The sequence below is a fragment of the Helianthus annuus genome, chromosome 9 (assembly GCF_002127325.2).
Source record: "Helianthus annuus cultivar XRQ/B chromosome 9, HanXRQr2.0-SUNRISE, whole genome shotgun sequence".
NCBI lineage: Eukaryota > Viridiplantae > Streptophyta > Magnoliopsida > Asterales > Asteraceae > Helianthus > Helianthus annuus.
This window is the reverse complement of record NC_035441.2, coordinates 87,897,455-87,913,374: the sequence shown is the minus strand read 5'-3', so window position 1 is coordinate 87,913,374 and position 15,920 is coordinate 87,897,455. Positions and strand designations below refer to the sequence as shown.

Here is a 15,920-nt window from a genome sequence, read left to right as displayed (position 1 = left end):
CGAGATTTTGAATGAAATTAAACTGGGTTTTCTTCGAAAAAAGCTGAAGAACACGTTGATCGAGTGGTTGAATCATTGATTGATGACGAAAATCACACTATAATGTAGTGACTATTGAGATAGTAAGTGAAAAAAAGGTTGGAGATGGTGGGTTTTGAAGTAACTGGGGAGAAGAAGGAAGAAGAAATGATGAGATTGACTAAAATATCTTTTCTCTTTATTTTAAAACTTGCCACATGTCATAATCAGTGGCGGATCCAGAAATGTTTTCTACCAGGTTCCTTTTGGTAGATTCTCATTAATTCTCACTATTTTTTTCTAAATCATATAAGGTTTCCACTAACTTTTTCCATTTTTTTCCAAACCGAGGGGGTTCCCGGGAACCCCCAAAACACCCCTGGATCCGCCACTGGTCATAATCCTATGGCTTCCTATCATTCCTAGCCAAAATTAACTTCCTATTTGATCTTTTCCCTACAAATTTAATATACAAAAAGAAATCAAAACTAATAGTTGATCTTAACTTTATTACAACTTGTTAACTTTTCTTTATTTTGAAAGAAAGGAACGAAAATCGATTCTCCAGTGATATAGGAAGCGTACCTTACAACTCATATTCCATTAAGAGTAATAATTATTATATATTTTTATTATAGGTTTAATAATATATTCTTATACGTAGATAATTAAGTTGCCTTCTCCTTATACAATATTTGTATAAAGAGATTATATTATTTTTTCCATTTGTGTTAACCTAATGTTTGTGGAAGAATCCGAATAATGTGATGTTCAAGAGCACATAATAAAGAAACAGCAAAAAAAAGCATTTAATCAAGCAATAAAGTTTTATTTTATTCAATTCATTGCTGGTCCCAGTTTAGACTTAAAAACTTTTTTTCACGTAATATGGCAAGTGATTTCAACAAATATGAAAATAGTGTGCGGAAATGGAAATAAGATTTTCAAGAAACAAGACTTACATAATTTTCAAGTTTATATCATTTTGAAACAAAATGGTTTACAAGGTGATTGTAAGATTATTATCTATTACAAATGAATACTTGTGAATTCTGAGGTGAAAGAACAATGGAGTTTTTGTTGTATGTGTTGAATGCTTGGCTTAATTAATCGTCCTTTGCTTGATGAGCCTTCTATTTATAGAAGGCCTGGATACATAAATAAACATTTGTTTATTCATATATATGTCCTGCAAAAAAGTAGCTTCTTAACATATTCATTGAATCCAATAATCAAGTTGCCTTTGTTATCATGATATCCAATAATGTCAAGTTGCTTCGGTTATTGTGGCAGGGTAGAACTGATTTCAGACAAGTAGGGTTATATCAGAATTTCTGATAACCACTTCATCAGAAATTCTGGTGAACAAATCATCAGAAAGTCTAATGATCAGATTTGCCAGAAACTGATGATATTTCATCAGAAATATCATCAGATCCATCAGAATGGCCTTTTCTGGTAATCTTCTTTTGTTCCTTGATCAGCTTATGATTCTTTGAAGTAGATGTTCTTTTCTGTTGCCCTATCCGGTTATCTTCTTGTTGTTCGATCTTCAGGACTTTATTGTCTTCATGGATCAGGCTGAATTTGATTTTCTTCAATACTTTCAAATGAAGTTTCCTAACACACATATTTAAAAGGTGGTTCTATATTTTTACACGGCAGGATGGCACTTTATTTCATATACATAACTAATAAGACTACCCACGCTACGCTGCGGGGTTTCGGTCGATTTCTATCTTAGTTCGGTATAGCAATCAGAAGAAATATGCTCAAAAGAATATCTACACATGTTTACATCAACCGAAAACCATATAAAAATAAATGGACAGTGGTATCGGTTGATTTTAAATTATATGTAAATAGAAACTTAAGCGTCATGTTTAATATACTTTAATGAAAATTTTCGTCTAAACGTAAACCAGCTTGAACTTATATTGACACGTGCATAAATATAAGCATGTATGAAAATATTTTTTTATGTTAAAGAATGGTGGGGCGCGTTGCGACGGTATCAAAACGTAAAGTGACTCGAATTTATACCGTTTAATGAAAACGTATTATAATTGACCCGAGTCGTTTCCAAACAAAATATATGTTGAAAACGTACATAAAAATAAGCAAAAAACGTATTATATTTGAACTGGCACATTTTTAGAAAGCAAAATAAAATTTACTTTAAAACGTAGATTAACTGAAAATGTACACAATAATAAGAATAAGAAGTTAATATATTTGACTCAACTCATTTTCAGGAAAATTTACGTTGAAGCGTAAATGAACATATTATATCAACATTAAATTCAGGAAAAATGTATACCGACACGTACATATATATAAATAGGTAAAATTTGATTACAAAGTCTTTAGAAAGTTAAGGGCATATAACTGTCAGTACTGAAAGATAAGGGTAAAGTATATATAAAATACAAAAAAAAAAAAAAAAAAAAAGACAAAAGAGCCAAAAAGACATAAAAAAAACCTTGAAACACTATTCATACAAGTTGCTAATTGTATTATAGTTAATTAATCTAAAAATCACATTTTCTCTAAAAATTTGTTTATATTTAAAAAAAGAGTTAATTGCCAAAATCGTCCCTGAGGTTTGGGCACGTTTGCCATTTTTGTCCAAAATGACACTTTTGTACCAAATTGCCCTCGACGTTTGTAACTTTTTGCCATTTTCATCCAAACCACTAACTTAGTTTATTTTTTATGTTAAGTTGAGGGTATTTGGATGAAACTGACAAATATAAAACCACAGGGACGATTTTGGCAATTTACTCAAACTCTTTTAAATTTCTTTTATTTAATTAATTTTGTTACATATATAATAAAAAAGAATATACATGCAATTTTTATATGAAAAAAAAAATAAAAGTTTTATCACATAATTTTTATAAATTTTCATTCAACCACTAAGTAAGTTAATTTTTCTATTAAGGCGAAGGATGTTTAAAAATTATGTGACAAAACTATTAATTTTTTTTAAAAACTCCATGTATATTCTTTTTTATTTTATATGTAACAAAAATAAATAAATAAAAGAAATTAAAAAGGGTTTGAGTAAATTGCCAAAATCGTCCATGTCGTTTTATATTTGCTAGTTTCATCCAAATATCCTCAACTTAACAGAATAAATAAACTAAGTTAGTGGTTTGGATGAAAATGGCAAAAAGTTACAAACGTTGGGGGCAATTTGGTACAAAAGTGTCATTTTGGATGAAAATGGCAAACGTGCCCAAACCTCAGGGACAATTTTGGCAATTAACTCTTAAAAAAATATCATCCATCTTATTCTCCATATATATATTTTTATCTTACGCATAAACACTTATTTTATTAATTTTGTCTCTTTCTTATACACTTACATAAATTATATAGAGATGAATAATAACACTTTAAATACACTTCTATGTTTACCTATAATTATGTTTGTAAAGAAAGTTTAGTTTAGAGAATGAAATATGAACCATCTTATGCATACACGACTTTATATCCATCAAACACTCTTATTTTTGCTTAATAATGCTGACAAAAATTTGATGAAATTTGAGGAGTTTAACGTTGGCTATGTACAATTATATTATTAATCGATACTACCCAAATACTGGCTCTTTCTTGGAACTTGATTGAGTGGAAGATTAAAATATTATGTGCAGTATAATCACACTTAATATTGTCGAATACTCTCTTTTATGACACCAAAAACTTTTCATTATCCACAATCACTAAAGAGTTTCGGTTGTTGCTTCCTTTGCCTTTTTGGTAAGGGTGGTGTTTTGTGAATCAAGTTCACCTTTAAAAAAATACAGTCACTAAAGATTAGGAACTACTCCTTTGTGTTGTGAAATGAAAACATGAAATAACAACTTTAATTAGAGAACTATCTTAATAATTCTATGCTTTCTATATAACAATTTAAAATTGCTGTTAAAAAATAAATTTAAAATTAAGAGTAAACTACCATTTTGGTTCTTAAGGTTTGGTCATTTTTGCCACTTTAATCCAGAATTCAGACATTTTGTATCTGTGTTCTTGTTGTTTCACTTTTATTGTCATTTTGTTCCAAAAATGAAATCAGGTCATATTTCTCAAATTAAATCCTGTTATTTTGTCTTTTTCATCAGGGGCAAAATGGTCATTTCTTTTTTATTTTATTTGAAGCTTTTATTAAAACAATAATCTTTTGTGAGTCCCAGCACACCCCCACTTCTTCTTCTACCTCCTTTCTCTATGTCTCTCTCCTGCCATAACAACCACCATCCATCACCACCACTACCACCATCTATCTCCACCTCCACCACTGCTCAACGTCACACCCAAATCACAATAGAACAAGCAGCAGTTGCAGAAACAAGCACCTGATTGTTACCGATTTGTGAGATTTTCATCGAGATTTTGTTGTATTCTGATCTGATTCAATCTGTTTCGCCAGAGATTAGTTCAACATCAACCGACACAACATCTGCCGTCCGAAGAGTTGAGTATCGGAAAAATAAAGTTCAAAGCGTTTGATTTAGGAGGTCATTAGATTGCCAAGTCTGGAAGGATTGTGATGCAAAGGTATATAAATTATCTTCATATTGTGAGATTTTTGCTTGATACCGATTGATTTACAAACTTATAGCTATATATGTTCATGTATATGCGTTAGATCGGGTTTTACGATGCAAATTACAATTTATATTTAGCAGCTTAAAGTTTTTGATCGATTTGTTAGATTCAACTTAAAGGATCCCAAGTTTTTGCTTATAATGTAGTAATGTGTGTTCTACTAGCCCAAACTAGTTAATATCTCATATTGTCCTTACAAATCATCAAAGATGTTATGGCGGTTTTCGGTTTTCGTCGTCGGGGTTATGGGTGTGACGTTGAGCAGTGGTGGAGGTGGAGATAGATGGTGGCGGTGGTGGAGATTGATGGTGGTGGAGGTGGTGATGGATGGTGGTTGTTATACAGGAGAAATACAGAGAGAAAGAAGGTAGAAGAAGAAGTGGAGGTGTGGTGGGACCCACAAAAGATTATTGTTTTAATAAAAGCTTTAAATAAAATAAAAAAGGAAATGACCATTTTGCCCCTGAGGAAAAGGACAAAATACCATGATTGAATTTAGGAAGTATGACCTGAATTCATTTTTGGACCAAAATGACAATAAAAGTGAAACCACATGGACCTAGATGCAAAAGGTTTTAAATTTAGACTAAAGTTGCAAAATAACCAAAACTTTGGGACCAAAATGGCAGTTTACTCTAAAATTAATGAACTCTCACGTCGGTGTCTTGATGGAGTTTAATGGTTGTTAAAACCAAATGGGATTTCAATTTCATCATGTAATCAACTTGATGTTTTGGTGGAAAGTTGATTTTTTTTACTTATGAAAGGCAAAGATAGGCAGCACAAACACAATGAGGAGTTCACTTTTACCCCTAGTTCCAATCTAAAGTGAATATTTTATCGAAAATTAATTGATTATTATTTTTTTTTGATTTTATGGATTATTTAAAATCAAATGGGATATCAATTCCAATTGATTCAATAAATGTCAAAGATCTACTAAGAATACATGCGCTATCCTGTGGGGTTTCAATCGATATCTATTTTGATTTAGTATACTAACCGAAAGAATCATGCTCAAAAGAATATCAACACATGTTTTTACATCAACCGAAAACCATAAACATAAATTTAAATTGGACAGCGAGACAGAATGATTTTAAATTAATTGTAAATTGAAACGTAAATGTTATCTTAAATATAACTTTAATGAAAATAAACCTAAAACTAAAACACTTAACATAAAGAAAACTAAAAAATAAAAATAATAAAGTCCAGAAAAAATAAAGAAAGAAACAAAAAAAGCCAATAGGATAAAAGCACTGTCCATATAACTTTCTAGTTGTAATTTACATTAAAATGTAGCCCAGCATCTGAAAACATATATAAAATAAGAAAGAAAACGAATTATATTTGACACATATTTTCGAAGAAAATTTACGTTGAATGGTAAACCAACTTGAATTTATACTGACGCGTGCATAAAAATAAGCACTTAAGAAAATAGGTACGACACGTTGCGACGATATCAAAACGTAAAGTGACTCGAATTTATAGCGTCTAATTAAAACGTATTATATTTGACTCGACGTGTTTCCGGAAAAAACTTACGTCAAAACGTAGACCATTTGAATACGTACATAAAAATAAATACGAAAACATATTATATTTTACCTGACTCATTTATAGAAAAAATAAAATAAAATTTATATTAAAATGTAGATTAACTGAAAACATACATAATAATAAGCATAAGAATTATATTATATTTGACCCAATTTACTACCGGGAAAAATTTACGTTTAAACATAAATTAATTTGAATTTATACAAACATAAAAATAAACACGTAAAATTTGATTACAAAATTTTTTAGAAAGTTAAAAGATTGTAATTGTTAGCACCGAAAGTTAAAAGGTAAAATAATAAAAATAATAATAAAGATAAAAGAAAAAAAAAGTCAAAAAGAAAAGAAAGAGATAAAAGAACAAAAAAGGGGAAAAAAAGTTACTGCAACTGAACTTGCACTTGCAGTTGTTATATTATATAACTAGTTGATGTCTCGTTCGTGTTGTGGGGCGATAGCCGAATAATTTTTAATCAATTAAAAAAACACAACTATAATTTTGTTGGGGAGAAAACTAAAATAATGGTAAGACCGTAATTTTCGTCTCATGGCAAAATGTAATTTTTCAGGACTAACGAGCGTGTGTTAGGCAGCTCTTTGACACGAAAAAAAATTAAATGGAGTAAACCAATTAAAACAAAAAACTTTTATAGTTTTGGTAAAAAAAAATAAAACGATGGGAAAAGCATAATTTTAAACCGAGGGCGAGATGATAATTTTAATTCAGGGATGAAATCGTAAATTAAAAAGACCAATGTGGGAGTGCCAGGCATCTGCCGGCATGACTGCAAATTTACACAGGGGGCAAAATTGTAATTTAACCAAGAAAACAAACGAAAACAATGGAGAAAATGTAAATTTAAGTTGGGGGAAAATCATAATTTGGCTGTGAGAAAAAAAACTAATGGCAAAACTCTAAATTTAAATAGGGCAAAATCGTAATTTTTAACCGATGGAAAAATTGAAATTTTTAGCTGGGAGTAAAAGCTTACATTTATTTTTAAGGGGGGGGGGGGGTAAAAACATAATTTTGAACTGATGGCAAAATCGTAATTTTAAGGAAAAAAACTAACGGTAAAAGTGTAAATTTAAATGCGGCAAAATCGTAATTTTTAACCGAGGGCAAAATCGAAATTTTTAGCTGGGAGTAAAAGCGTAAATTTATTTTTAAGTGGGGGTAAAACCATAATTTTGAACTGATGGCAAAATCGTAATTTTAAGGAAAAAAAGCTAATGGTAAAAGTGTAAATTTAAAAGGGGCAAAATCGCAATTTTTAACCGAGGGCAAAATCGAAATTTTTAGGTGGGAGTAAAAGCGCAAATTTATTTTTAAGTGAGGGCAAAAACATAATTTTATACTGATGACAAAATCGTAATTTTAAGGCGGGATAAAAACGTAAATTTGTTGGACCAATAAGAAAGTGACAGGCAGTTGCCTGGCACTGTTGACTATGCCGCCCATTTAAATCAACAGAGAGCAGGAGCTATTTCCGCCGACACTTTAAATTGTAGTTGTTGAAAATATATAATATAATATAATAAAATATAATATAATATAATATAATATAATATAATATAATATAATATAATGATTTGGTCTTTCTATTGCTTGTTTATATACCGTGCTCCTAAAATAGGAAAAATATAGATAATGATACCATACAAAACAACAAAATAGTGGTAAAATTAAATTAGCATCACACTTAGAATATGCGTAGTGGTAAGGGTGAATAATGCCCCAATCTTTGGGCGTTTTCCGCCATTTAGCAGTACAGTTAGCAAGGAATATTACTGGGCGTTTTTCTAAAACGGGTGTAATGGGGATGTGGGCATTATAATAAAAGGGTGTAAAGAAATAAATAAAAAAAAACCAAAAAAAAACCTATTGGAAGATTAAATAAATGAAAAAGGAAGATAAGATTTGATTGGCCAAAACAACTTGTTCCAAGCGTGATTTAAAATACGCCTGCGGGGGATTTTTGCCGGATCACGCCGGCGGGGGTGGGGTGGCGCCGTTTTTTGGGGGGATCACGCCGGAGATGATGCCCACTACGGGTGGTCTCATAGAGATTTATTTATTCGTTCAAGTCGTGTACTACTCTTCCGTCATCACAACGAACGACGAACACAACTTCCCTCTTTCATAAGAAGATTCAACATGTCTGAAAATGATTATTGACATCCATGACTCATTCGAATATTCGCCAAAAACATAGCTAATGTCCCAAGACAACATCGTAATACGAATGGTTTGAAGGATCAGTCGGAAAAAAATATGGTTTAAAGTTTATGTTGAATCACCCTTCATCCGACTTCTAAGCTTTAAAGTGCAAATTCTAGACCTATATATCACGTATAGTGCTATACGCCGCGTATAGGGTTTAACTTTTACCCTTACCACCCCCATGATTCCCTGAACATACATATTATTCAGCCTCCTATACACCACGTATAAGGCTGATTGATGTCTCACTAATACAAGCTTAGTAGATATGAAACATATACACCACATATAACGATATACGTGGTATATAGGGGGTGTCCAAATACCATTTTTTACCCAGAACGACAACTCACACACTCTCTAATTCTACCACTAAACCACACATTTATGTTCACCATGAAGATCGATCATTCACCTCTTGAATATGCAATCATCCAACACCTTAATACCATTAGTTTGAATATCAATATATCAACTTTCTATAATATTGATTTTTTTTTATTTTCTAAAGGATTCGTTTTAGTTAGCTAAATTAGGCTCTATTTATACACACACCCCAAAAAGCTAAGTCAATACCCCGCCGTCGCGTATAGGTATTGCATTGGCCTAAACACACGTATACCAAAAATATTAAAATCAGAACTGGCAACTGTCAGTTCTATTCTCTGATAGCTAGTCGTATACGTTGTGTATAGGTTAATACGGGGCCTATGCACGACCCATGTGTTTTTTTCTTCAAAAGTTGGGCATAATGGGATTTGTGTAGTGTTACGCGGTTCATATAGACTGATACGAGGTGTATAAGATTATAATTTTATTTATTTATCATTTTAACAAGATTTAAAAAGTTTTTTTTATAAAAAAAATAATACATACAATATTTATCTTTTAATATTATAAAATATCATAAAACATTTATATATATATATATATGTATATATATTTGTACTTTATAAATTCCAAAACATTATATAAGTAAATATTTTATTAGATAAGGGTGGGGTTCGGCTACAAAGTCCATTTTTCCTACAAAGTGTACAAAGTCATAAAACACCACAATTTCAGCCATAAAACACACTCCAAATCCACAAATTATAGAGTAAAGGACACTAAAACACAATATCCAAACCCTATCAGTCCATTAAAACTTCAAACACACCATCGTAGAACTATGAATATAAAACACAACATGATAATCAACATAAAACACACTAATGTTAGTCATTTGATAATCAAAGCCTTATCATCCAAAACATAACACAAACCCACAAATATGGCGTTTTAGTAATCTTCACTTTGTTATTTGTGGGTTTTGAGTGTGTTTTATGGTTAACATTATGGTGTTTTATGACTTTTTACATTTTGTAGGAAAAATGGACTTTGTAGCCAACTCTCACCCTATTAGATAATACAAACATTTTAAATTAATCGGAAAGAAACTATTGTATAATAGGTAAACAACTAAACATGCTAAGCATTGTAAACAAACACCACCTATATAAACAACCAAATTTATACATATATATAACACTAATTTGGACATACATAACAAAACAAAGATAAACTGAATGTGAAATACTTAGAAATAGAGAACGACCACGTCTATGCTGGTAGATCGTCACCTACCGGGTGGGGATCCTAAGCTATGGCACTAGGATTAGGATACTATCGCGCCGAGAGTAGTGGTCGGGGCTCGAAACCGGTAGCCCTACTCCTATGCTGCTCTACTCAACTAACTAGCTCATCAAATCCTCCAACCGGTCAATCTGGAAAATAATGCCATGGAGAAAGGCATGTACAACTGGAGGTAGCCCCACACCTCGGTAAACGTGATACGTCTACTAAGGCGGCTGCGATGGCGGCGGCTGCGATGACGGAGGTGGTATATCAAGATCAGGTGACTATTTCAACGCCTCCATGCCTTCCACCCCTAGAAGCACGATCGAGATGACCTCCGAAAATGGCTGTGCCACGAAAGATGGTGGCCCCTCGTGGTAAACCAAAGGCCGATGCAAGGGAACTTGGGCGCCATGCGCATGCCATGCACCATACGCATGTCTACCCTCGTCAACATGATCGTCGAGGACAAATTCGGGTCATCATCTGGGAAATACCCTACAGAGCGCGCAAGAATTGTGATGTATTTCCCCTCGTACAACAACATCTGCTCTTGCCAATGATGTGTAGATGCAAAAGTACTATGCTATACACCACGTCATGCCTGTGGCCTCATGTATAACAGAGAGTACAGGATGAATAGGTCAGCACTTATGCACCACTCCCGAGTCCTGTCACGCGACACTTTAGATGTGGCAATAATCCTGTGCAGATAGTCAGGTACCTGTATAGGGGGTTGATCGGAGTGTCGTGCTCCGGTCAAAGATAATATTTATAAGCCCAAATTACCCTTAACAATGTGTTAGTGGTAGTAAGGGGTCGATCCACGAAGAGTATGTGGTTTGTGTGTGGATTCGAATGAATTAAAACAATTGTCACGATTATGAAGCTTACTAGAACAATTTTTTGTGTTTTCGTATAATTGAGAAAGATGATTTTTAATGGAATGAATTGATGAGAATGATTAACATTACTAATTAACAATTGCAATAAAAAATGGTTACTAGAACAATAATAATAAAAAGGAATCACGCCCGGTTTCGGTGATTATTAACCTAGGATTTCTACAAGTTTTAGTTTCAACTCAAATGCATTTGATTAACGGATTTAGTGTACCGTGACTTAGGTGCTACTAGCTATCGACGTCCTGAAGAACGACAAAAAGACACTTTGTAATCAACATAAGTAAATCCTAACAATGATAACGTACAATTACATATCACCGTTTCACAGAGTCATAACTTTTAACATCGTTCGACAATTTACGAATTCGTAACAAATGTAATACTATTGTCAAAAGTTTCAAAAACCAAATACAAATTGTCACTAAGATGAAACAAGAACAAATTGAAACCCTAAAATTAACAACTACCTACACCGGGGTGAAACCGAGATGATTAGCCGCTCATGGTTGATGCAACTTGATCACCGGATTCTTGGAATGCGGATGGAGTCATCTTGAAGCTTGTAAGATGAAGGAATGATGGAGAATTAGGGTTTATGGAATGATGATGGAGAAAAGGATGATGGATTGGATGAACTAGGGTTTTGATGATTGATGTGAGATGGATGATGATGATTCGGGTTGTTGTTATGATAGTGATGGAATGGTAGCTGAATAGTGGATGGTGAATGGCTCCAAGATCAAGTTCAAAACTCAAAAGTGAGTGTAACCCCCGACTTTGATGTCCCTCGGCCAATTAGAATCGAGATCCTTAACCCAATTCAAGTTTTTCGCGTTTGGCAAAAGTACCACCCGTCGCCGACGGGCCTGACCCCGTCGCCGACGGGTTCCCAAAAGCTCAATTCTGGCCGACGGCCTATTCATCTGGATACGGGCATGATTGGCCGACGGGCTCTCAAAACCCCAACTTCTGATTTTGCTTGTTTCACTCCCGTTTGATCCGTAATGCGTTCCGGTGCTCCGGTTTTCGACCCGGTGACTCGTAAAACTCCCGAAAAGCTCCTTAAACTTCGTTAAACCTGCATAAACACAAATCTAATTAAAAGTAGGCCATTCAAGATTGAAACTAGTGTAAAAACACAAAGTTACGCAATAACGAACACCGGTTTTCAACCACGTATCACATCCCCACACTTGTCTTTTGCTTGCCCTCAAGCAAATATGTTTTTCACTTTCACGTGGGTCGAACAACGAATACACATCCCATTCCTGAGACAAAGGTTAAGGTCTATTGTCATACAAAAGTTCACACTCTTTACAATTTCCAAATATTTACCGGTAAAGTGAATAATCACATATAATAATGGTTATCCAAGATTAACCCGCCCGTAAAACTAACAAGTCATGCATATCCCGCACAATGTTCTCTCCACTCGGCTTAAAATTTGGCTAATATGTATAATGTATTAGCACTACAATCAATTAATCACTCAAAATCGGTTAGAACACGTACCCGCATAGGCTTGCAACTCAATCATTCTCCAACACCGAACACGAATACCAAGCACAAGTCAAAAGGTCTTTGAAGGGTTGTAATGGGGCTAGGCGAAGGGTAGGAAATAGGATGTTTTAAAGTGGCTAAGGTGATGAAAACTTGATTTTTATTACAAAGCAATTATTCTAAACAAAACTAACTATAGACATAAACTACGAGGCAACGATTTTCGCCTTTTATTCAATAACTAGAAACACATATTTTTGGATTTTTCTCAATGGTTTTTCATTATTTTTCGCAACATTTTCTGTTGTTTTTTTTTCAATTCACAACTTTACAACTAAAAAACCTATACTGAATTTTCATCACACGGGTTTAAAAAGAAACGGCTTATGGTTATGGGTTAGATGGGTTGTCAAACGAAAGGTTTAGGCTCAAAGTTGGCTACTAGGGGATAATTTTTGGGTAAGGATATAAAAATTGTGTAAAGGGAAAAGGTTTACCTAATGCCTTAATCATTCTCGTGCTTGTATTCGGTCTATGGTCTCGAATGTATCAAAAGTTGCAAGTTCTACAATACGCGACTAATGGTCCACTCAACAAAGAAACATGTAAATGCAATTCTATGATATAAAAGTGGCTCAAACCTCACATATAAGGGTATGATATGTGATATGCATGATATACTAGTTTCTTAGGCGGATTATTCCCAATTAACCACCCGCTAAATACCCGTCATGCTATTAATTTGAACTTGACCATGACAAAAGACCAAATGGGTTGTGCCATCCCTCGTTGACTTGGTTACTTGTGCTTTTAAGATCGCTTTTGAAACAAGAAATTTTTGAAAAATTTTTGAAATTTTTCCCCCATCCCCACACTTGAGGTAAACATTGTCCTCAATGTGTAGTGTTTAAATGAACGGGTCAAAAATCGAAAACTTTTACTACTCCCCCATCCCCACACTTAAAGTACATATTGTCCTCAATGTATAAGAACTAGAGTTTTAAAAATGCACAAGGGATGTGACACGACTAACCTTCCCAACTTTTCACCCCGGAAATTAAAATACACATTACAATCCACTTATTCCTAACTAACAATCAAAGTAAAAAGAAACACATGCACCTGATTTTTATCGCTTGATGCTCATATCATGCGTCTTCTTCATAAAAATGGTTGTCCCTTGAACATGTTGTACCTACAAATTCTAATCCTTGTGTAGAAGCATGCTTCTCACAACCATCAAAATTTGTTAGTTACGTAGTTCTACCCTTTTTATGAACACATTACCAAGCCATGCATTATTTCACTTTGATTTTTTTTTTTGTGGAAAATATTTTACAACAACAACAAACCTAACTCACTTTCGTAGGAATCACGGTTGCATTAGCTTATGCAACAAGCCCTTTTAAACCCCCCAATAGCTTGGGAGGACGAGAGGTCTCGTGAGGGTTATATAGGGAACACATCCACAAAGTTCATTTAACTAGGCAGAAATTAAATAAAAACGACAAGAAATAAAGGAACAAAATATACAACAACAACAACATAAAATATACCATACCTCTACCGCTGATATCGCTCGTTTGGATCCACTGGCGGGTTGGGTTGGTATGGATAACCAGTGAGGGCCTCGAACATCTCCCTATAGTTATCGAGGGGACTTTGCTCCCTTTGAGGCGGCGGTTGGTACGGGATCGGGATAAAGCTAGACCCTACCGCTTCGGGCCAATGCGGAGTCGGGTCGGATGGGCCTTGTGGGTAGGGAAGGTCGGGGTAATTTGTCCACCCCGAGTGCTCGGCATATGGGAGGCCGACTTGGTAGTCTCTTTGGTGCCGCTCCTGATCGTGGAGCACTTTGGCGTTATTAACCGCCATTTGTTGAGAGACGTACAAGGCACTCCAACGGCGTCGGTTCAATTCTCTTTCTTCATTCCGACGCGTTGCCTCTGCTTCTTCCCATGCCCGTCTTCGGGCAGCCTCATCCTCTTGCATCTTTGCCAACTGTTCCATGTGTGATCTTTGCATTGCTTGGAACAGTTCTTGCTCTTCCACAAACTTGTTCATTCTCTCCCTATGGGCTTCTTGAGCTGCCCAATACTCCTGCATGGAGGGTCCATGGGACCCATCCCAAGCTTCCCTTCTTCGATTGTACTCCCGTCCTTCACCTATACATGCGGAGACATTGTCATATATCTCCTGCTGTCCTCGATCGAAATTTTTGTAGGAGGGCACCCGTCTCATGGTCAAAAAACCCGCCACATCTGCATTGATTTACCTATGTGGCCGCATATATCTCTGTCTGGATCTTTGTGGACCAGAGGGTGCAGCTTCCTCCTCTTCATCACCCATTTCTTCATCTTCTTCCGATGCTGGTGGTACTCCAGAAGTACGAAACTCATACTTGTTACCCAAATTATCGGTCACAACGTACTTGTTCCCCGAGAATTTAACTTCTATCTTCCAATTCTTCCTCATGTACGCCATGTTAAATTCCTCCAACGGCTTAGAAACCCATAGTGACTCCGGGGGTAAGCAATTTTGTTGCACAATCATGGCGCTAATGAGGCGTGCGTACGGAATAAAACGCCTCTGGGACGACTCCCTAGTAGCCCACGTGTTCATCATCACTATGTGTCTCCATGACAATGTTGGGGTTCCATAAGGCAAAGCGTGCACCACCCTACAGTCACTCACTCTAACACCTCCACGATCACCAAACCTTGCCAAGATGTTCTCAACAGAAATCCCTTGAAGAATCTTTCCCTCAAGCGACATTTGCTTTCTTTTCATTTATCCCCCTTTATTGAACGGTAAAATAACATCTAACAGTTGCTCGGAATCATCATTGTTCATATGATTATCCAAAAAATGCTCGATGGGTGGGTAATCATATGCTTGTACTCCCAAGGAGTCGAAACGCGCGATACAATTTATCGTCTCGAAGGACATTGTCATGTTCCCTCGATTAGTCTTTCCCACCAACTTCCACTGCGATGGAGGTTCATTCTTGTTCATGAGCTTCAAGACACCTCCGCTAAATACACCCTGGAGGTATTATCTTCACACCAGTCAAGAACACTTTCCCAACCTAACCGTTCGAACATCTGCACAATCCCAATCTGACGAAATTCTTCAACGTTCACAACTCGTTCACATATTATCCTTTCTGGGACTGAAGTTTTCACATCATTCACCATCTTCCACTTCCATAACTTAGCCTCTAACTTCCTGTCTTGATAACCCGATAACGGTTTGTTTTTCTCATCATCCCAAATTCTAGCATTTTGGCTATCCCTAAACTTCGCCCACTCCCAATCCTGCCTATACAATCTTGCATCATTCTCCTCTACGGGGCTTAGTTGCTCCCACTTCTTCGGTATTAGACCGGAAGAAGAACCGACCCCTGATGATGACGCTTGGCCTGTAGTCTTTTGCCTTTTACCACCAGCCTTAACTACAATCACAAACAAGCA

At 35.1% G+C, this 15,920-nt stretch overlaps 1 protein-coding gene across 1 annotated transcript in view; it reads right to left on the bottom strand.

The window, feature by feature from the left end:
• The window catches only part of LOC110875735, a 56,928-nt gene extending 42,240 nt beyond the window's left edge, over positions 1-14,688 (bottom strand). Inside the window, exon 1 of the mRNA XM_022123939.1 lies at positions 14,199-14,688. Within this exon, the coding sequence (XP_021979631.1) occupies positions 14,199-14,688 (490 nt within the window). The remainder of the gene's footprint in view (positions 1-14,198) is intronic.
• Positions 14,689-15,920: the final 1,232 nt, after the last annotated feature.